The sequence below is a fragment of the Chaetodon trifascialis genome, chromosome 16, assembly GCF_039877785.1.
Source record: "Chaetodon trifascialis isolate fChaTrf1 chromosome 16, fChaTrf1.hap1, whole genome shotgun sequence".
NCBI lineage: Eukaryota > Metazoa > Chordata > Actinopteri > Chaetodontiformes > Chaetodontidae > Chaetodon > Chaetodon trifascialis.
In genome coordinates, this window is record NC_092071.1 from 13,978,670 (window position 1) to 14,000,074 (window position 21,405).

The following is a 21,405-nucleotide window of genomic DNA, read 5'->3' on the forward strand; positions in this document are numbered from 1 at the left end:
GCTCATGCAGTATCAAGCTAAACTCTCATCAGTATTTCAAAATAAGTTGCATTAAACTCACCATGAATTATCATTATTCTAATCTTTAAATAACAATTCTTATTATTGACTTAAATCAATTATATGTCACTGTAATTATGATCATATGTCATGTTAATATTAATTAGCATTAATTGCCATATATATTTATCAACACAACAATAAATAATATAACCATATGTTCATTTTGGAGAATGCAGTTTGTGGTGGTTTAATGAAGAAGTCAGGTAATAAACGGCCTTTTTTCCATCTTTCTATAAGTAACTGTGATCTTGATAATCTGATGTTATGTTGCACATGGTATGAGTCTGCAAACAGCAGCACACAGTGACAGGAGTTGGTGGCATTGCTTGAGAAGGTGGAGGTGTGCAGCCTGCAGCTCATCTATAGTAACAGCTCGCTGTGGCTGCTCCTTCTCGTTCCATTACTCCCTGCAGTATTTAATATTGATCCACTGTCAAAAAAATGCCAAAAATGAATACTACTACTACTACTTCATAATAAAGGTCAGCTTGTGTTTCACCAGTTCAATGCTTTTAATGTGAAGCTGCCACAGCAGGACATGTGCAGTTTGATTTATCAGTCATTTAAAAGCCCTGAAGGCCCACCACTGCACAGAGCTGCTCCCTTTTTAATTCTGTTTGTTGAATCTGTGCATCCACAGTGCATTACAAATATCCTTTCCGCTCCTGCTGTCTTCTCATTGTGCCACTGCAATCGAAAGCAGAAATGTGCCTCTTGATGGCTACCCTAAAAAAATCAACTTCATGGGCACTTGAACGCATCACAAGCAAGTATCAGAGCTTTACTTAAAGAGCTTAAATGTAGCAGCAGCAGCAGCATCCTGTGGCCTACATTTCCTGCAGTTACTCAACCTTCTTGGTTTTCTAAGTACTTTTATGTAGTGACAACCAAGTGAATCACAGTTTGTCCTGATATCAGTGGCATCTTTCTAAGGATTTATGAGCTCACTTGACAGGATATGACGTCGATTATGCCTCGCCTCCATCTCTTGTCCATCATAGCTTAGGGGGTCCAGTTTAATTCAACAGGGTGGCCCTTTAAACAGCAGAAACAGTTCACCTTTCAGACTTTCTCCTTCAAAAAATGGCCCACCTGCAGGCCTGCTTGCAGCCTGTCGACAACCGCCATCGTCTGCGTATCGGACACCGCGAAGGACTCTGAGTGACTGCGGCTTGCACCTAGCTAACGTAACGCCGCTATCCGAAACCAAAGCTAATCGGCTATCTAACGTTAGCTGTAGCGGCTCGCCTCGCCGTATGATACTGGCGCACATTGCACAGGGACAGACCTCTATAGACAGCGACTGGATCCGCAGAAATAACCCCGAAACGCTGAAATGGACAAAGACGAAGCAGACCGGCTGATAGAGAAGGCGAAGCTGTGTTTGCGGTCTGGACGGAAAGAACGGGCGCTGCAGCTGCTCTACGAAGCCCAGAATATTTACCCCAGCACCCGAGCCAGAGGTAAAATTAGCTGACGCACATTCTGCAATGGCAGTCTGACTTGCTAACGTTGGTCAACCAGCCAGCATATCCCAATCTGTTAACTGTAGAATGTGTCGTTTCAGATTTTAGGAAGGGTGCACAGAATTGCTGTTTTTAGACGGGGACAGAAATAGCTCGTTAGCTTTAAAGCTTGAAGTCTGTTCAGGCTACATACTGAAATTTAGGGCTGTTAAAGGCCCCCTTCCCCCTCACAGACAGCACCGCAGACTGTCAGAACTGTCTCCAGTTGCTTTGCCTCGCCTGATTGCTTTTGCAGCAATGGCAGCATAAAGAGGGCGATCAGCTGTCATAGATGACGTTCAGCTCAGCTCATTGAACGCAACATGCATGAGGCAGTGAAATGCCACAGCGGTCCTTGTTCCAGCAGTCTGGATTCAATTGCAGATATTGTGCAAGGAGTGAAAAACTTTTGATGTTTACGTGCATTGATGAGTGACATGCGACTGAAAAAAATGAATAAATGAGTGGAGAAACTACAGCATATGTTTTTCGTACAGGCCACAGGGAGTCACTGAGTGTTAAAATGATGTGAATCAAGCTGTGGGTTTCACCTTCACCAGATTGTGACCCTTGTGGAAGATTGTGGGAAGAATGGTGTTCCCCCTCTAAGAGATTTTTAGAGATGCATATATTCAAAGTCAGGGAGCACTGAAGCTGTTCAGGAGGCTCGTGGAGGTCAAACCCCTTACTGGGATACTCAGCTTAGGTCAGCTGACCTCTCTGCTCTCGTTTTTAGTGCTGATAGATGCCATCGTGAGGAACGGAGGCACCGCAGCTCCAGAGGCAAACCACGTGCCCCCGCCGACAGGCTGGAGAGACGAGGACATCGGACACAATGACACAAGTAACGCGAGTGGTGATGAAAAGAAGAGCTACACTGAGGAGCAGCGGCAGGGTGTTCTCAGGTGCACAGACACTCTTAACCTGTTTTCTCACACTGGTACGCAGCGACCCCTGCCATTGTTCCTCATCATATAACTTTGGCTGCTCTGAGTAACCTGGCTACTGGTCATGCACTAGTTAAAATAACATGGAGTGCTGGATGGAGCTCTGTGTCAATGTACATGTGTGAAGAGTATACACGCTCAGTAAGCTCCTTAAGTTGAGGCTTGTGTTTTGCCATCGTTATGCTTTGTTGCAGGATAAAGAATTGTAAGGACTTTTATGAAATCCTGGGTGTTTCCAAAAATGCCAGCGATGAGGATTTGAAGAAGGCCTACAGGAAACTGGCCCTCAAGTTTCACCCCGACAAGAACTTTGCACCAGGAGCCACAGACGCTTTCAAAGGTACACGTTTCAGCAGAGGTGGAAGGAAAACTGTTTTCTGTGATCTACAGTGGCAGTATCTTTCTACAGTGTCAAAAAAACTGTAGATCTTAACATTTTTTTCTCAGTTACCACCTCTCAGCAAAGTTGGAGGTCATGGTCAGTTCAAGAACAACACCCTCGTGGTGGTGGTGTCCTGTGTAAACAGATTCGACTTGAAGCAGGGTCGTCCAGCTTTACCAGTTTGGATTACATTTAGAACTTCTTTGTAATCATTTATGGAAAGGGTTTTCAAACTGTGAGGCGTGGCTACCCAGGGGGGCGGGGGTGAGGTGCAGAGGGGCAAATACTGCATGAGGTGAAGAGGACAGGTATGTGTTGGTGTTTTAAAAACAGAAAGTTACTGTTTGGCCTTTTATGGCAAATTTATGGAAATCATTCAGAGAACACACTGCTTGTAACTCCAGAATTTGATTGAGAATCTTCACGTTTTTAAGCTTTCCTCAGTATCAAAGTCATCCAGTCATAGCTGTCTGTATATTTAAGGGCAAATTGTAAAAAGGATGTGTAAATAGTTAATTCAGCATACTTCCAGTGGTGCCAGTTTGCCAAAATGTAAAGAAACATAAGCAGAGCTCAAGTTGAAGCCCACAGCTAGCTAACTGGATCCATAGAAACATTATACTTCCCAAAACAAAGTAACAGGGAAGGGGTGAAGGGAGAGCTGAACTGGATTTTAAGGAATGGCTCCCATCATATTATATTTTGCATTGCATTTAATGTCTCCCAACAGCAATAGGCAACGCATATGCAGTGCTGAGCAACCCAGAGAAGAGGCAGCAGTATGATCAATACGGAGATCAATCTGCGGCTTCAAACGCGCCCCACCAATCCAGCCACAGTCGCCATGGATACCACCGAAACTTCCACAGAGACTTTGAGGCCGACATTTCCCCCGAGGAGCTCTTCAACATTTTCTTTGGTGGCAGGTTTCCCACAGGTGAGCGAGCGGCTGTGCGTGAGCCTTTGGTTGGATGAGGCGCTGCGTCAGCAACGGCTGCAGCCACAGAGTGGTCGTTTGAGAAGAGGCTGCAAGATGACTGTTTAGGGTGTAGCATCAGATACATTCATAAGCCAATTTTAGTGGGTAGTTTGGAGGAAATCTGAATATTTCCCCAACAGCTTGCACGTTTTCTCTGTGAATAATTTCATGGAAAGACGAACTTTACAGCCTTTAATTTCATCTTCAAATACTGCAATCTATGATAATTACTAGCATTTCTTTTATTGTTCTCAGTATTATTATTTATTGTTGCTGTCCGCTGTGGTTTGGGCACATTATCTACAGACTTATTGTGGAAGTGCAGATGCTATAGAACTGTTTGTGTGTCTCTCCAGGAAATATCCACGTGTACACCAACCAGGGAGCCTCCTACTCTCAGTTCTATCAGCCTCGTCGCCGACGTGCTCATGAGAGGCGCGAGGAGGTGGTGGAGGACAACCAGAGTCAGGTCAGTGACTCACAAAGCATAAAGACAAATCCCTGTTAACCAGCCACAGTGTTATGCTACGATCTGCTTGCGGAGGTATGGCATTATGCGAATCAGTAACACGCACTGGAGAATCATCACAGGAGCGTTTTTAACATGGCTGCAGCCCTCTGGTGACTGTTTCCCATCATGCTTGATTCCATGTCACACATTTGCTTCCCTCAACTGAAGCGCGGTTATTGCTTTAGAAGACGGTGGATTGCTTCAAAGACACAAAAGCACTGTGCTGGCACGAGTACAGCGTATGAGTGCAGCCTACATACAGTATTATGTGCTTTGTAATCTGTGCTGATTTTATCTTCCCACAGAACACCTTCACAGCGTTCCTGCAGCTTCTCCCTGTGCTGGTGCTAATCCTCATATCAGTGTTTACTCAGATGATGGCCACTAACCCGCCCTACAGTCTCTTCTATAAGCCGTGAGTCTGTCGTACCACCAACTTCGCTTCAGTGACATTTCAGCAAATCCTGGCTGAGGCCTTAGTTTCACTGTGCGATGTGTTTTAATGGTGCGTTTCAGGGCCATGGGGCTGGTGGTGTCCAGGGAGACGCAGCACATGGGTGTACCGTACTATGTGGATAAAAGTTTTGTGAAGGAATACCGTGGGGCAGCGCTGGAGGAGCTAGAGAAAACCATCGAGAGCGACTATATTGAACACCTGCAGAACAGCTGCTGGAAAGAGAAACAGCAGAGTAAGCACGCAGAGGAGTCTGTTTTGGTATCACTGATGTCGATAAAGTGCAAATCTTGACCTGAAGGAAATATTGTTTCCTGTGCCATCATCAGACCCTCAAATTAGCTAAGCTAATTGAATGCTAGCTTTAGCTTCATGTTTACCACACAGACATGAGAGTGATGTTAATGTTTTTATCCAACTCCCAGTCAGAAAGCAAATAAGTGCATTTCCCCAAAAGTCTAACCATTCCTTTTTAAGTGAAAAAGGCTCTTATAAATCATTGTGAAGCGTCATCTTTTGTCTCTGTGTCCTCCTTTTCAGAGTCAGACTTGGCAAACCTCGGACAACTGTACCGAGACGAGCGCTTAAAGCAGAAGGCCGAGTCGATGAGGCTGGACAACTGCGAGAAACTGCATCGACTGCTCGGGCGCCAGAGAGGCAAATGAGGACCGTTTGAGAAGGAGAACGCGTTTCTTCACAGACTTGACAATAATGCATTTTATTGAAGTGTGTAATTCATCTAATCTGGCCACTTTGTAAAGAAATCTCTAAGGTATAGCGCAGGCAGTGGGAGATAATGCCGCTGGAAACAATGTGCCTTCTCTCCTTTGATGGTAGGAAATAGGAGTTGCATGTCCGCTGCCAACCCTGGCTGTTGTGGTAACAGCATCAAGTGCAAACTCACTGTGGCAGTATGTACGATGTCTCAGAGCCTTTAAACTTTCTTATAGAAATGGCATGCCATATGGGGTCTCCCTTTGGGGTTATGAAGGGAGTTGTATGTTCACACATACACCTTTTAGGTTTTTGTAGTTCACCTGTATTTATTTTCTTGGATGTTTTTGTGTCCTCGCTGAAATTTTAGGTGTATTTATTTCCTAGTTAATAGAGTGAATGTTCCTTGAGCAACCTTGCTCATCTTGTTTTTCTGTAGGAAGAAATTAAGTACAGCAACTTAAATAATACTGTAGTCTTTGGACAAATGTGAGAGCTTCTGTACTGTGAAATACCAGGACCTTTTTATTTATTCTTAAAACACAGGCAAATCGGACACTAGAAAGGATTAAAGCATCTAGGCTGTGTTTGTCAGGTGATTTGACCTCTTGCACTGAAGCAATAGGAGTCACAGTTGAATAACATGTTACAAAACATGACCACATTTTTTCTGCTAATTAGTAAAAGGTTGTACTTGCCCAAAAAAAAAAAAGCGCCGTCTCCTCCAGTAGAGCTTCTGCTCCTTGCACTCCTGCTTGCGTAGGTGTTTATAGCATTGGTCATTAAGCTTTCACCCTGCAGGAACCAGTGTTTTTAGCTCCAGGCATATTATGTTTGAGGTTTCAGCATGAGGAATGACTGATGTGTGTCCCAGAAAGAGGCCACGTTTTGAAGAACTCATTTTGATTTGTCACAAGCAGGGAATCCACTTCAAACAAACAAAAAAAAAAGAAGCCCATTCACAGTCGTGCAGTCCTCTGTCTGTGTGTGTGTGTGTGTGTGTGTGTGCGTGCGTGCGTGCGTGCGTGCGTGCGCAAGTGTGTAAAAGGTGGCCGGGGCTTAAATGGCATGCAATACCTTCTAAACCTTCCTAAACTTAAATCACTTTGTTCTCAGAGAAATGCTTTTCGGCCCATATTTTAAAGTGTTTTCTAAGTCCTGCACCTTTTCATTTGTACTGATGTTTTGTAAAAAAAGGCACATTTTATTCTGAAAATCTCTAACAGTATGAAGTCAGTTGTTTTTAGAAGCTCTGTTAAATATCTGTGGATAAGAACAGCCTTCTTCCACCGCGAGGAAGCAGAATTTTGACTCCTTCTTGTCACGAGTAGGACACTAATTTCGTGGAGTTGTTAACTTTCATTCTTTACACCAACCCCAAATCAATCCAAGTGTATACAGTCATTAATACTTGTTGCTGTGCACTAAGACTGCCAGACTGCCTTAGCTGTCCTCATGCGTTTTAAATATTCAGGTTCATCTCAAGCACTTTTAAGTTCATATTTAATCTTGTGTTCCATATTGTTCCCGTTGCATGCACCTTAGTGAGAGAGTGTTTTATTAGTTACGTATTTATTTTGTGTGAACACATCTTCATGACCGCTGACACGCTAAACGATTAGAACTTTCAGGTCCACGCTGTAACTCACACACACGTCAAACCTTTACTGTGATGCATACAAATCAGGTTTTGGTATCAGTCAGTGAGGCAGTACACTTGAGCAACAGGTTTTAAGCCAAAAAATACCACAAAATTAAAGATGTAACCGGAATATGTTTTGGCCTGTGTGGTTCATTCCTTTGTGTTTTGACTCTTTGAACGCTTCACGTGTTTGCCAGCAAATGAAAGATGCAGGTGACACATCTGTCTGTATGTGCGACATATTTAGTGATGATAGCCAATTCATGTCGCTTGTAATGTGGAACTCTTAGCAGCTTCGTGCAGCGCGGCCACTGCTGCCTGAGCCCGTTCCTGAGAGAAGCTGCATGCTTTTACCTGCTGACACACAGTATATTAAATACCAGGGTATACAAGGATATGAAATGTCATGAAATTCCATCTTAACAGAGTGGGTTGAGGGCTCTTTATTGAGTTTTATTGTTTACACATTTTAAAGTCCACAAAACAGTTCATTAATGTGAAGTTTTCTCAAAAATACTGAAAATGATGGAGAATATGCATGAAGGTACGATAAAATCATCACAAACGATACGGCCATATCGAAAAATGATCTGAAAGTTTTTAAAATTAGAAAAACTATAAAAGAAAAAAAAACACATCTCGACTGATTTTATACCGGCAAAGAAAATGTTGTTGAAATTAGTATGTGCTGCCCTAATCATTCAGAAAATCTAGGTTAATCAGACTCTTTGGCCTCTGGTTTTATCGTCAACATGGTGAATTTCTCAAAATCAACCACTATAATCTGAAGATCAACCAGACCCCCTGCAGGCTTAACTCCAGCCCATTTTGAGGCTAGGACTAACTTTTCTTTTCATCTCTACAACCTGATGTAATTCAGAGCAGGCTAAGTCTTACTGATCTGCAGCTACGTCTATGAAAGGTTTGACCTAGTCTTTCTGAATGCCCCATTGTAATCTGGGATTATATTGTATGTAATCCATGTCTGCATGGCTGTCTCAAGAAATGAGCTTCTCCACATTAGAGTCTACCCATTTAATGTAGAGCGCAAGTGAAGGTTATGCTGCACGTTATGCAGGGTGAGAACCTGTGCAAAGGACAGATAATACGTCGAGTCTTGTGGTATCAGACCTTTCACTTCAACTCTGGGACACTGCCGGGTCATTTTCATACTCTATGTTCATTTCTTCATTTTGAGGTCAGCTTCTATGGCACAACGGCGCCCTCTGGTGCCCCCATCCTACAGTCAAAAAGAGGAAGAAACCAAACTAGTGGACCACATTTAAGTGAACAGTGAGGCCACTGTTTCACTTGACAAACAGATATTTAAGTCACATGACTTCTATCACATTTGTTTGACTTTGGCTGTATGTGACTTCTATAGAACAACAGAAGTTTTTATTGTTTGCTTTTGGAAACAAAGACAAGAAAGAAAGGAAAACTACTTACAAAAAGAGAAAGGAGGAAGGCAGGAGAGGACATGGAGACAGTGTCCTGTAAGAGGAAAATGATGCATATCAGAGCTGCGACTCAGAAGTGCACTCAAAGTCGCGAGAGGAAGCAAAATAATGCCAAAAATAATACAACACAGAGTATTTTCAGCATAAGGAAAGGTTGAAATGAGAGAACGAGTGTAAAAACATATTTCTACATGGATTGGTATATTGGCATGTGGTGATTCACTTCCTCGCTGCACTGCAGTTGCACTTCTTATCCACTTAAGATATTTTGGAGGAGCATGCCAGCACGTTTAGCTCATTAGCTGCATACAACATACACTACAAACAAATATTCTTGTCGACCATTTTTCAAAGCATAGCTTGACATTTTACAAGCATCTCCTACCTCTCAGTCAACTGCTGTTTTCAGTTAACATTCAGACACTTCAAACTTGTCATCAAAATATTTTGGGGGGAGTGTGCTGTCTCTACTTCACCAGCCAACTAGGTGCTGTGAAAAAACAACTCACTGGTTGACTAAATGGAAAGACAAATAAAGACATTTTGAAAGGGATAATTTGGTACATTCCTGCTTTAAAAAAAGTTTTTCACTGTGATAGATCTATAACACGAATGTTTCAAGTGTCTGCAAGTTGATTTTGACAGCAAACCAAACCAGTGGCTACCTGAAAGGATATGAATCTAAAAACTTATGTCATGCTTTGGAAAATGGCAGGCAGATCTACTTTAGCATCACTTTCTTCTACCTTTAAGTCAGCCTGTTGTCTCACCCTTGTCTCTTCTTCTGTACTCTCTGCTTTTGTCAAAATTCTAGTGAAGCACCTTGTCAGTAGGGTCCTGTTTGCGTGTGCTCTCACGGCCCCTCAGGCTTTTGGCGCTGATACCAGACTCTGATGTCTCCATGATGAGCTGGGTAGCTAGAAACTGCTGGATCTGCTCCAGGACGTCGCGCTGCATCTCCAGAGCCATGTGGTACACGTCATGGTCCAGGCTGTTGTACATGACCGCATTCTGAAACATCAGCATGATGTCCCTCTGGAACTCTGCGGTGGTCCGTATCAAACCCGTCTCGATGTTCTTTTTTATGGTGGCCAGGTCCATGGGCCTGTGGGAGTGGACGGGGATAAGAGTGAGGAAGTCTATGTGATCTGACGAAGGCTCCTGATTGGTGAATGTCAATAATCCAATGGCATCCAGCAAAAACAAGGCTGAATTTGTTAAGATTTTCACTCTTACCTGTGTACAATACTGTGGTACCCAGGTGCAATTTCATCGGTTACTGGCTGCAGGAAGACATTTGCATATCTGCAACAGGTGCGCACACATCATAACTGTTTCAGTTATAAAACACAGAATAAAAAAAAATCGCAACAAATCAGTCTGTGTGTCAGTGGCTCACGTTACTGTTAAGAGCCATATTCTGACCTGTGATTGGCCGCTGCACGCCACACCAGCATGATGGCTTTCTTCCAGATCTTGTGAGCCTGTAGAGCTTCCAGGTCCTCGCTGCACACAGAACTGCACAAAGATGGTATGCAAGAGGGAAGGCAGCATAAGCGCAAAGGTCATAAGGAAATTACTCTGAAGCAGAACCTGATCTGCAGCATGACACAGCTGACAAAAATGAAAAACAAGCTTCTTACACAACACTTGACTATCATCCCTCGCAACTGACAGTTTCCCTCCTTGCTGTGTGTGCCTGAATGTGTTTCACTCACAACTGTGATGAGGCAGGGCTGCTGGGGATGGAGTCTGCCGTCGTGTGGAGCTGCAGAGACGAGGAGGCTGTGTGGAGGCTGTACCCGTCCTCGCTCTCGCTGGCCGCGGGTTCTAGTTCCATCTCCCCGTCTGGCTCTGACAAGAATCCCTCCGTCCCGTCACCCTCTTCTTCTCCGACACAGACTTCTGGCCTGTTGACCTCGCTGTGCACTTTAGTCCCTGAGGCATTCTGTCCTCGGCCAACACTTCTCCCATCCTCCACCTTCATCTCCTGCAAAGATGGAGAAAGATGCAGAGAGATTCAAACAGAGCTTACAGAGCAGGAAAACTGTGGAGCTACGCACTTTGCATTTCAATACAGCATTTACAAGCAGCGTGTTCGCTCTGTCCTCGTTGGGTGCTATACCTTGGGATGCCTTTCTGTCAGTGGGCTATCTTCTAATACTGAGTCTGCCAAGATAGTAAAGATGAATAATAAGAAGGAAATGGTTATGCAAAATGCATAGTTGCATGCAAACTGCATGTTATGAAGCAACTGAATACTAGTATTTAGGCATGGGTGTGCATACCTCCATGGGGTTTATCAGGTCTTTGCTGTGCCCACTTCTCACTCTCACATTTTGTGGTGACCTCCAATGAAATTTGGCTTTTCTGGTGCACCCTCTCTCCAGTATCTCTCATTGCCTGAGGCTGTGGAGGTGCTCCAGTGTGGCAGTGCTCCAAACTCTTCAAGTTGCATGAGGATGAGGAGGTGGGAGGAGGGCCCCTCAGTCCCATGGGGAATGCTGCAAGACAGTTATCTTGACTGTTGCACAGGGAGGAGAGTGAAGCTGAAGTCCCACCCTGAGCCTCTAACACTTCTGTCTTCCCCTCCAGGCTACTGTGAAGAGACGATGACTGTAAGGACTGTGGGATCCCTGTGGGCACTGCGTGGTGAGACTCATGGGCCTGGAAAGGCCCAGCCTCCCAGGCACCAGACAAAGCATGGCCGTTCTCCTCACACAGCGACAGAGCAGCCTCAACTGCAGCTGCATCCAAAGCCTCTGCAGTCTCATCTGCCTGTAGAAGAAGTGATATGACTCTACATCTTAAAGAATAACTGAGGTTTTTTTGTCCCTAAATCCAAGCAGTGATGTTAGTGAGTAAGTGTCGTCATAACTCACTAGATTAATGGCCACAATGAAAATACCCACATTATAAAATAAGCAGGGATTACAGATGCTTTAATTTATCCACAAGTGATCTCAAGTGCTGCAGAAATATCTAGAACTTTTTGTCTTTTTGCACCTTGTCCTCAATGATGGCGATAATGTCCCCCACTGTCTTCAGGTCCAGCTCATCTCCCATGTAGGACGCAGTCACATCCTCCTCACTGAGCTCAGACACCTTATCCTCTGCAGAGACAGGCTGGCATCCAGGGGGCGCAGATGGCACCATCACATCCATCTCTGCAACTGACAACAACAACAACAACTGATTTTTGACTGTTTTTGTTTTTTCCAAGCAGGAGTAGTTCTAGCAGCATCATTAGTTTTTATTTGAAATTTCACCACTGAGCGGTTTGGATACGGGTCAAAGTGGACAGACCTGTGCTCGCTGAGGCGGTCGAGTCAACGGGAATGGGAGTGGCAGCAGAGAGAGGAGCGCCACAGGCTGAGTCTGCACTGACCATGAAACCTAATGGGGCCGAAAACTGAGCGGGGCCCGCCTCCAGGAGACGAGACAACATCGGGGCACCTGCCATGCGAGCATTCGTACACATTAACACACCAAGTTCAGACAAAGCAGCAAAGGCAATCAGCCTGCCAGTGTGTGAGCAAACAGCTGAGACAATAGAGCACTTTTGTACAGAAGGCATACATACATTTAGGATTGGAACAAATGTGATATTTGATCAGTCAGGAACAATGTTTCTGTACCTGTTGTCTGAGACAGAGGTTGACAAGGTGGAGCCAGCTGCAAGTCATGTGATCCTGTCATATTACCAGTGGACACGTCACTCTCCCCAATCTGGGACACAAACACGTACATGCATGTCAAACATTTTTTATGTATTGTGTCTGTCTACCCACAGTTTGCAAAAGGAGGCTGGGAAAGAGGCAAAATATTTAGTGGTGCAATGAAAAAAAAAATTGAACTCCTCAGCTATAACGTAGAGGTATGAAACTTAATGCAAACAATGCAATTATAGTCTTAAATTAATAGAAACAAATGCTAAATAGATTTAGTGCTGTGTTAACTGTTAAATTTTTATTTCTTCAGGTCAACTTCTTTCAAGAAAACAAGTCAAAATGTTTTCCCGTGCTGTTTCTGTGGCACAGCCTCTCAAATCTTTAAGGGCAGAAAGACAAACTCCTGCGCCCAAAAACAGGAAACTTGTTAAGTATAGCCTTCACAGTGCATACGACCACAGATAGAAGTAATAACAGGACAACAAGCAAGCATATTCAGAACACTGCAATGGCCTTGTGTAACACAGCCGAAGACAACAACTGAACCCCGTTCAAAACGCAGAGCGGAACTGACGGTTGAACCCCGTCCAACCTTACAAAGCCTGAGCAAATCTCTACTGTGCACTGAGGTGAAAACAGACTGGGTGTTAAAAACCCAAGAATATTTCTGAATTCCTAATTAAATGCATTTGTAAAAATGACAAAATCTTCATTCAATTGTCAAAACAAACCGCAGCTACCCAAACCACACAACATAATGGAAGACAAAACGATTAAACACTTGCTCAACACAGACTAATTGTACAAATGATGAGATAAAGATGGGATGCCCTGCAGACTTGAACATATTAATTACAGAGCTTGGCAATGCTGGCATAATACATTGAGTCCCCTCCACGTACCAGTCTGGAATTTGTGGCCAAGATACTGCCTTTCTTCAGCAACTCTGACAGGAGTGGAGACGGTGGTGGTGTGGCTTTCTGGCCCAGGAGCTTCTTTTGGGTGGGGTCATCCAAAAGTGACCCGTGGCTCATGTCGTCACTACCAGGTCCAGAAGACTCAGGAATTGTCATTAATCTGGCTGATCCTGAAGCCTGGAGACAGAGTGAGGGGATGGCGAAGTGGTTAATATGCAGGATATTTTATACATCACTGAGTCTAACGGTGTCCACTCTGAAAATGTGGCACACAAGACCCAGCCAAAGACAGAGGACAGAGTGGGGCAGACCTTAAATACCGTTGGACTTTCAGTGACTTACATTCTTTGTTGATACAAGGTCCAACGTCAAGCACTCGAGTGGGTCACCTGGTGAGAACTCCTGGCTCGGGGAGCTGCAGCTGGAGGGCGAATGCATGGTGATGCCAGGCACTCGCTTGGGTGTGTTCTTTGCCACCTGTCTGGCTGGAAGAGGGAGGGGCAGCATAGAAAGGATTTTCTTATCAGTCTCACAAAAGCTGAGTATTGATTATGCTACTTTTAGCATGCTGGCAGCGTGGCTCTACGGTGGCTGGTCTATTGTTCCCCACCTGAAATATCTGGACAGCTATATAGATTGCAGCAACATTTGGTACAAATCTTCATGGTCCTCAGAGGATGCATTCTACTGACTTTGGTGATTCCCAGGCTTTCTAGCGCCACCAACAGGTCATATTTTTCACTTCAGGACAGAATACTTCTATTAAATGCCTGAACAAATCTCATCAGTTTAATCAATAAATGCTAAACACAGTTAGCAGTTAGCATGCTCATATACTACATGAATGAAACTAGCAATGTTGAGCTAAGCCTGGTGAGTTATTTCTGATATCTATGTCCTAAGACGGAGACAGGATGTACCTTTTTGATTTAGGTGGTGCTGATTTCTAAGAGGATAAGCTTACAAGCTATTATTCATCATTAAAACATCTCTATATTGATGTGTTACCCCAAAATACCCCTTAAAGGTGAAAGAGATACCTTGATAAGCAGCATCTGTGTTTTTTCTTTTCAACTCTGCTTCCTCCTCTTCCAGCTTCTTCTTCCTGACAGACACACATGAGATCATTTATCAGAGTCTTACAAACAGAGAAGAGTTGTATCATTGCATAAACAGGTCAGTTAGAAAGTTTGCTGCCTCTTACTGCAGAATTTCTTCCCATAATTCCTCTAGTTTGGAATCTAGATGTCCCGCTTGAATCAGCTCGGCCTCTCTCTTCAGCTTTCTACGAAAACAGCACCAAATCAGCCAAGTCTCATCGATGCAGCCATGATGCAACTAACTGTGTTTTGCTCATGCTGCTAAAAACGGCACTTGTGTACCTGTGCTTCTCCTGCGTCTCTTTGATCAGCTTTTTCAGTTCATCAATCCTGTCAGCCGTCAGCCTGCGTACTATCACATCCTCCACCGTCTCCACCACTTCGCCTTTCTCACCACGTTTCCGCCTGAAGGCAACAAATGCGTTATTAGTTTAAGGCATTGTTTTCTGGCATATACTGTCAAAGCTGTGCAAGTGTACAAAAGCGTGCTCGAGGTGAACGTCATTTGTGCGCTCACTTTGGGGCCTCTGTTGTTTCCAGGAGCTCAGAGTACTTGGAGGCACAGTGCTGTGAAGAGCCAAAGGAGAGTATGAATAGCTTTGTGAAAGGACTACATATAATGTGGCAAACCTACTGCAGAGACCATGAATTTGGCATTTTTGTTCTGCAGTAGAGTGATCTTGGATCTTGTCATACCTTTTGAGAGAACCAGTCAGGTGGGCGCCCAGACTCTGCAAACGGTTTGATGGCTCGACTGACAGATACCCTGTTGAGATGAAGACGATCTGAGATGAGATGCACCTTAAAGACTTGAAGTCCAAAGCGGCCTACTATTCTGGTACTAGTTTATTACAGTCTTAAAGAAATTCTCCCCCATCAAAACCTATTTGCTCCTTTTGTTTGTTATCATTATTTTAGTTGCAAATTCATACAAAATATATATAAAATTAAAGCCGACATTCACTGAGAGACAAACAACTATAGACAACTACATGCCTACCTATGATTAATTCATCTTATTTGGCAGCAGTGCCAACAACAGAGCCACCCTTACTGACTACATCTATTCTTTAAAGGTATCAAGCAGAAAAAAAAAAAAAAAAGACAACATATTCAGACATGTTCAAACTACAAATGACTGCATATGACTCTATCATCGACCTATGACACATAACATTTTGCACACAATTAAGGATCACTATCAGCAGCTTTAGATTAAAGTGGTACAGTACCAGTTCTGGTCTCCACTCTTCATGACAGATGTGGCCAAACACAGCTTCTCCCTCACTGACCAAGGCTCTGTTGGTCCAATGACGAGCAGCTTGTGCTCTGCAGACGCAGTGGAAAATGGACAAAACATGATACATGCTTTATGTAGTTTACAATGCCTGTATGTCATGCATGTTCAACTGAGTGCCTGCAGCCGCTCTCAGGCCTGGTACCGACAGAGTTGTTAATCTCTTGATCTTGGTTTAATTTCCATGCCACCTAAAGCTACCCCCCATGCCAGCAGGTCACTATGGACACATACAGTGCCTGCTTGGAATCACACAAAGCACGTCGCTCTTACAGTTGGTGGTAATCAGGAAGCACCACTAGTGAAACAGAGCTGTCAGCCCGTGATGACAGCCATTAATCCTTGCGGGTTCCCCTTCAGAGAGCGGAGGCTGCCGTGCAGGAAGTTAGTGGTGATAACATCAACAGTAGGACACGCTCACCGCTAATGGATAGCATGTCATGACATTTGCTACGTATCAACGTTACTCACTTCCAACCCCGTTTGCCATCTTCCTGTCATCCCGACTTGCCATACATCTTGGCGGATGAAAATCCTGCAACTAACTAACGATCCGCATGAAATGATGGACGTTAACATCAATGAAGGCTCCGCTAGAGATGTTCAGATTGTTCTGTGGAACGTTAGCTAGCGCGCTGAATCACCGTTGTCCGTTAAAGTCTCGTGTGTCTTCGCTGTTGGTAACTTAAAGATTCCCCAGCTAGCTCAAATGCTATACGCGTCTTTCTCTGGACACACTCGTAATAGAGGGTTCATTTCGCATTGAGAACAGCAGACTCTTTGTTATTCAGCGACAGCCAGGCGAGAAAATTGAGCTTACTGTAGTCACTAAGGTTATTTATCATTTTAGCTGGCAGCGAAGTGTTCGTACACGCCCACCACAGCGGCTTCGTAATGGTACAATCCTGGATGCTGTTGAATATCCGTAACTTGGCTAACTCGCTTATTTTTGAGTTTTCTACAGGGATGTCCCCTTCCTCCTCCTCCTCCTCCTCCTCCTCCTCCACCTCCAACAACAACAATACATTTTATAAATATTAGATCAACAGCCTTTCTTTTCTGTTTTTTCTTTTCTTTTTGACTATTAGGGCTAAATGTAGGGAGGATATTTAATGCCATTGTTATGGTTCGGATAAAAAGGATTGGTAAAAACTTCATTAGTACGTGTGTCTACCAGACAATTAAGTTATAACTAATATAAATCATTAATACATTGGGGGAAACTGCTGTACACGTATTACTAATATTCATTACATTAGTGTGGAAGATGTAAAATGCCAAAAACACAACAAAGAAATAAAGGGAAATGATTCACGTTCTTATTTCTTTTTTAATGTAGGTCTTTTCTATGATGTATAAATTGAAAATTGATTTTAATGGTTTTTAATTTTCTGTGCCACATTGAATATAAATCAGAGGACAAACTAAATAATGCTTATACTAGTAACCGCCTATAAATGGTGTTTGGTCTGCAACACATTGAGCTGTATAAACTACAGACTAGAAAAACTGGTTTGTGACTTGTATGATGAGGCAAAATAAACAAACAGGACATCCAGGAGAACTGGGGACTAAACAACTGCTGAGGAGGTGCCTTCCTGTTTTGTAATCCCACTGTAATCCCATTTTATCTGGTGAGTTGTAGTCATCTATCCAAAAGGGAGTGTTTTCTTTTTCCTCCAATTGTTATGTATTAAAAGATTCATCCACATTGACTTCAGTTAGTGTCACTAACAAATGGAATTAAAAGCTATTGCAATATTGTTCTGTTAGAACAGTTTTTTTTTCTTTTTTCCGTAAAGTCGTGAAAACAATTTGCCCCTTGTGTTCATGTGATGAGCAGTTTTAAGTTGACTATGTTTGTCAATTAATTCTTATTCTTTTTAATGGTCAAAGACAGATGTCACTAAATAAGAGATTTCAAAATAAGACTTGTGCAACACGTGCATACCATTGTTGATGGGATATGCAGACATTCTGTCCTCCTTTATGATTTCATCAGCATCTGTCTGTCACGACTTCATCCAGCATTGATTCTGCTGTCTGCATCACCCGACCTTCCCCGCCCATCTCCACCCATGCTTTGCAAGATTGTCTAGTTTGTATCCACCATAGGTTTTCCAGCCTTTGTTTTGACTGCCTGTCTCTGCCTGCAAGACTCTGCGATTTATGATTCTCTGCCCAACCCCTTTTGATAAATTAGCCTGTGCTGACTGGTTTCCTGGTTTGGACCCTTGCCTGTCTTTTGGATTCAATAAATGAGAACCTTTATCATCATCTCATTGCCTGTGCTTTTGGATTCAAGCTTGCCATTTCTCTGAGCTGCTATCATAAATGAACACTATGAGACATGCTGTTTGGCTGGCTGGCTGGATGATATTAGAGTTTATACTTGTCAAACATGGGCAACAATATTAAGTCCTTACTTTACCACATAATCTGAAAATCCCCCACATGACTTATGCAACACAACACTGGGCAAATTATGTTTTTGGGCCCTTGATGACAGGTAACTTAGGTGAGGTGGCAGCTCTTATATAGTCCCACATCTTCCACGGAGAGACGCCAATTACTGCAGGAAAACAAATGTTAATGAGGCACTTGACATTTAACTCCATAACACTGCCACTTTGCCCCCTGCTGCTGTGTAGAGTAACTGTCAGCTCTGCAGGAAAGACTGGCAGCAGTGCAGAGGATAGCTACTGCCTGACACAAATAAGAAAACTCACACCTTGACAAAAACTCACTTACCTTGCAAAATTAGCATTGGGTATATTGCAGACCATCCAGTTATCTTCTGTATTTCTTGTAGGAAAGAACCAGGCTCTGAATGCATTTGTTTGTGCCTTGATGAGATCCTCTTGAAACGCATTATGTTACCTGTGAACCCCTGTGCACTGAGTCACTGCTCACAAATATTATCCTGTAAATCTGCACAATTCTCCATGTAACTTTGTCAAAGACACAGCCAAAGGTTGCATCTGACCTTTAGCTGAACTTCTAAAATACAAATAACATTGGAAAGAAATCAGATTGTTTTCTTTACTTTGTCAGACTACACCTTGCTGATGTGCAACAAGTGACACTGACCCATTTTTTAACAGCAATGTATCACTGTAACTGTCCAAAACCTGCAGTTTTTGTCAAACATCTGAATCCAAATCTAACTTCTGATGGCAAAATAATGTATTACGCTGTAAAAGCACATAAAACAGAAATGTATGTTTATGACTTTTTGAGGATTTTTACAGTACTTTGAATTCTAACATTCAGTTGTGCCACATAATAAACTTTTATAACTTTTATAAATACAGATAATTCATTATTGAGTGCGCGCTTGGTCTACATGTATGCATGAATTGAAGAGCTGATTTTTTGAGTCACAAACAGGAAAATTAATTAAAGTCAAGGAACACAACCACGCCTATTCTCTTAGGAGCCTCCTCGCTCTAATGTCTTTTCATGTTGCTGTCAGATGTTACGGCAAAACAGGTTTTCTTTTCATGTCTCTATATTAAACACACTATTAGTTATTTCAGTCTAATTCCTATTTAGGCTCTATGTTTAATGCTCCATCTAGGAACATACGCTCCTATATTATCTCAGGTAGGCATGTGATGGGGACTCAAGAGATGAAGGTCACACCACATGTTGCCTTTAGCTGCTGCACTGAGCCCATCCTGGGGGCAGAACCACAGCTTATTATTTGAGGGAGGGAACCTATTGAAGCCTTCCTCCTCATCTTCCTTCATTCATCTCACTTCATTTGTTACTGTAAGTTGGTGCGTGTGGAAGACAAGGGGACTTTCATTCAAGGAGCCCAACGGTTGCTGTAGGGTCTTGTGGTGAGTTATGTTGTGATTATCATGAGAATTTTTCTTTTTTTTATCTAATTTTGTCCGTATTTATGAAACCAGCTTGTGTCAGATCATATATCTCGACATATCTCTGCATATGTGCTGGGAGTGAATTATACTAGTGTGCAGAAATTATTTGTATTGATAGTACTGACAAATGTATTTCAGACTCACAGATACTGACAAAATAAATAGTGTTTTGTTGTTGAGTAATGATGCTTTTCATACTCTCTGAGAGGTTCAACAAGATTGATCTCTTGCATCAGTCTCTGCAGCTGAGCTACAGAATAGCAGCTGTGTAGAAACAACAGTGGGGACATTTATTGCATTGCAATCTCTTCATCTGCGGTTAATAACAAACGTATTCTGCAAGAGCAACAAGTTAATGTTAATGTTAGAGGCATTTACATTCGCAGCTAGCGGATGCCCTCCCCTGGGGAAGCCGCTCTGCTGCCCCTCCCCTCCCCTCCTCCTTTGAGACCCTCCTTGTGCCACTTGCAGCTGAGGCCCAGGGAGCAGAATTAACGAGCAAATTGAAACAGACTCCAGCCGTGGCACAGATACCTTCAATAGATTGTCAAGCTTGCTGTGTGTACACTTTAGAAGTGTCACCGTGTTTGTATTTTTTTCTTTCACTTCAGTGATGCATACTATTATTTCCTCTCCGATCACTAAACATTTGATGTTCTGCTGCCGCGCTTTAGTGGGAAAGGCACAGGATGTCCAACAACATGGCCAAGATTGCAGATGCCCGAAAGACTGTAGAACAACTGAAACTGGAGGTCAACATAGAGAGGATGATGGTGAGTCTGCACAGCTGATAATATGGAAAAGTTTAGAAATTGTTTTAGACTTCTAAGTATGGCGACATGTCTTGTGTTTTTAAATGAATGAGTGTTAACAAATGAATGAAAAATGCTCTTTTCACTTTTCTGTCTCATAAGAGATTTACTTTCAAATATATTAAATTTTTTTAATATTCTTTTTTTTTTTTCTCGATTTTAATAATCTGACCTCTCCCATCTGATAAAATTGGCTTCTTTTCCTTTGCTGACATCAGTTTTCCACTTTTGATTGATGTAGAATGGAAGGTGCTGTTTAGGTGTTTTAATCAGCGGTTAAAATAAATAAGGAATGACCTGAATTTGAAATGTTTGTTTTTTTATCCTCTTCCCATCCCCTTTTTGACACAAACACACACGCGCTAACACAACCTTTTTGCACAGGTATCCAAAGCAGCAGCTGATCTGATGGCCTACTGTGAAACTCACGCCAAAGAGGACCCTCTAGTCACACCAGTACCTTCTTCTGAGAACCCATTTCGAGAGAAGAAATTATTCTGTGTAATATTATAACCCAGTGTGAATTCAACAACAAACAAAATCCTTTTTCTTTGTTATAGCATTCAGTTTTATTGTTAAAGTAGCTCTAACTTAACCTGAGGAATGATTATCACCTGAACATCATATTGACGGCAATAAAGAGTTCTTGAAAATGAGTGCAAAGTTCATTGAAAGTACTGCTGCCTCTCCTTGTGCACACAGTTTGCATCTGGGCTTATACATTAACTAAATTGCAGAGTTAGTACGTAATAGTGCTCCCTAAAATATCTTCTGTGCTCTTAAGTTTTAAAACAACTGTGACAAATCTTTGTTTAGATTTTGGCATTATTGTTTTAGATATAAAAGAGATTTAATATCATGGCATGAGAAGGGAAAACGTGTTACAGATTTGTTGTAATATGTTCAATATGTTAATATGTTCTTTTTTTTTTAAATTACAATAAATAAACGAATAAACAACATGATCGTTCATCAGGTATTGTTTTTCTGCCTGAACGTTGCAGCTGTTTCCCGGGAGGATGTCCCTTGCTCACAGAAACCAATGCAAATGATGGGTGGGGCTA

The 21,405-nt window shown here is 42.7% G+C and overlaps 3 protein-coding genes across 7 annotated transcripts; 2 read left to right on the top strand and 1 right to left on the bottom strand.

The window, feature by feature from the left end:
* Positions 1 to 1,018: 1,018 nt before the first annotated feature.
* dnajc18 (DnaJ (Hsp40) homolog, subfamily C, member 18) lies at positions 1,019 to 6,267 on the top strand. The gene is made up of 8 exons (XM_070983023.1): positions 1,019 to 1,526; positions 2,305 to 2,473; positions 2,710 to 2,855; positions 3,628 to 3,834; positions 4,233 to 4,345; positions 4,693 to 4,802; positions 4,904 to 5,076; positions 5,382 to 6,267. The coding sequence occupies exons 1-8, from the start codon at positions 1,400 to 1,402 to the stop codon at positions 5,504 to 5,506; spliced, it is 1,170 nt and encodes a 389-aa protein (XP_070839124.1). The 5' UTR covers positions 1,019 to 1,399; the 3' UTR covers positions 5,507 to 6,267.
* Positions 6,268 to 7,790: 1,523 nt separating this feature from the next.
* brd8a (bromodomain containing 8a) lies at positions 7,791 to 16,652 on the bottom strand. Of its 5 annotated transcripts, none has more exons than XR_011603186.1 (20): positions 16,114 to 16,652; positions 15,578 to 15,674; positions 15,042 to 15,111; positions 14,863 to 14,912; positions 14,628 to 14,750; positions 14,450 to 14,530; positions 14,286 to 14,350; positions 13,588 to 13,730; positions 13,231 to 13,422; positions 12,296 to 12,386; positions 11,964 to 12,113; positions 11,664 to 11,830; positions 10,946 to 11,435; positions 10,783 to 10,826; positions 10,376 to 10,647; positions 10,083 to 10,175; positions 9,894 to 9,962; positions 9,428 to 9,762; positions 8,647 to 8,691; positions 7,791 to 8,437 (listed from the first exon to the last, which is right to left on the bottom strand). XR_011603186.1 is itself a non-coding variant. In XM_070983595.1 (20 exons), the coding sequence occupies exons 1-20, from the start codon at positions 16,154 to 16,156 to the stop codon at positions 8,378 to 8,380; spliced, it is 2,628 nt and encodes an 875-aa protein (XP_070839696.1). In that variant the 5' UTR covers positions 16,157 to 16,626; the 3' UTR covers positions 7,791 to 8,377. The 5 variants fall into 5 exon arrangements, 3 of the variants coding, with proteins under 3 accessions (XP_070839696.1, XP_070839697.1, XP_070839698.1); XM_070983595.1 differs by having other exon boundaries at positions 9,480 to 9,762; positions 16,114 to 16,626; XM_070983596.1 differs by having other exon boundaries at positions 9,480 to 9,762; positions 11,664 to 11,824; positions 16,114 to 16,563.
* Positions 16,653 to 20,077: 3,425 nt separating this feature from the next.
* gng8 (guanine nucleotide binding protein (G protein), gamma 8) lies at positions 20,078 to 21,208 on the top strand. Its single transcript, XM_070983607.1, has 2 exons — positions 20,078 to 20,302; positions 20,726 to 21,208. Exons 1-2 carry the CDS (start codon positions 20,219 to 20,221, stop codon positions 20,852 to 20,854), a joined length of 213 nt encoding a protein of 70 aa, XP_070839708.1. The 5' UTR covers positions 20,078 to 20,218; the 3' UTR covers positions 20,855 to 21,208.
* Positions 21,209 to 21,405: the final 197 nt, after the last annotated feature.

Coding starts and splice junctions, on each gene's coding strand:
- dnajc18 (XM_070983023.1), top strand. CDS start 1,400: ATGGACAAAGACGAAGCAGACCGGCTGATAGAGAAGGCGAAGCTGTGT. Junction 2,856..3,627: donor AGCCACAGACGCTTTCAAAG/GTACACGTTTCA, acceptor GTCTCCCAACAG/CAATAGGCAACGCATATGCA. Junction 3,835..4,232: donor TGGTGGCAGGTTTCCCACAG/GTGAGCGAGCGG, acceptor GTGTCTCTCCAG/GAAATATCCACGTGTACACC.
- brd8a (XM_070983595.1), bottom strand. CDS start 16,156: ATGGCAAGTCGGGATGACAGGAAGATGGCAAACGGGGTTGGAA. Junction 15,675..16,113: donor GATGGCAAACGGGGTTGGAA/GTGAGTAACGTT, acceptor CTGCGTCTGCAG/AGCACAAGCTGCTCGTCATT. Junction 12,387..13,230: donor TGGCCACAAATTCCAGACTG/GTACGTGGAGGG, acceptor TTTGTGTCCCAG/ATTGGGGAGAGTGACGTGTC.
- gng8 (XM_070983607.1), top strand. CDS start 20,219: ATGTCCAACAACATGGCCAAGATTGCAGATGCCCGAAAGACTGTAGAA. Junction 20,303..20,725: donor TCAACATAGAGAGGATGATG/GTGAGTCTGCAC, acceptor CTTTTTGCACAG/GTATCCAAAGCAGCAGCTGA.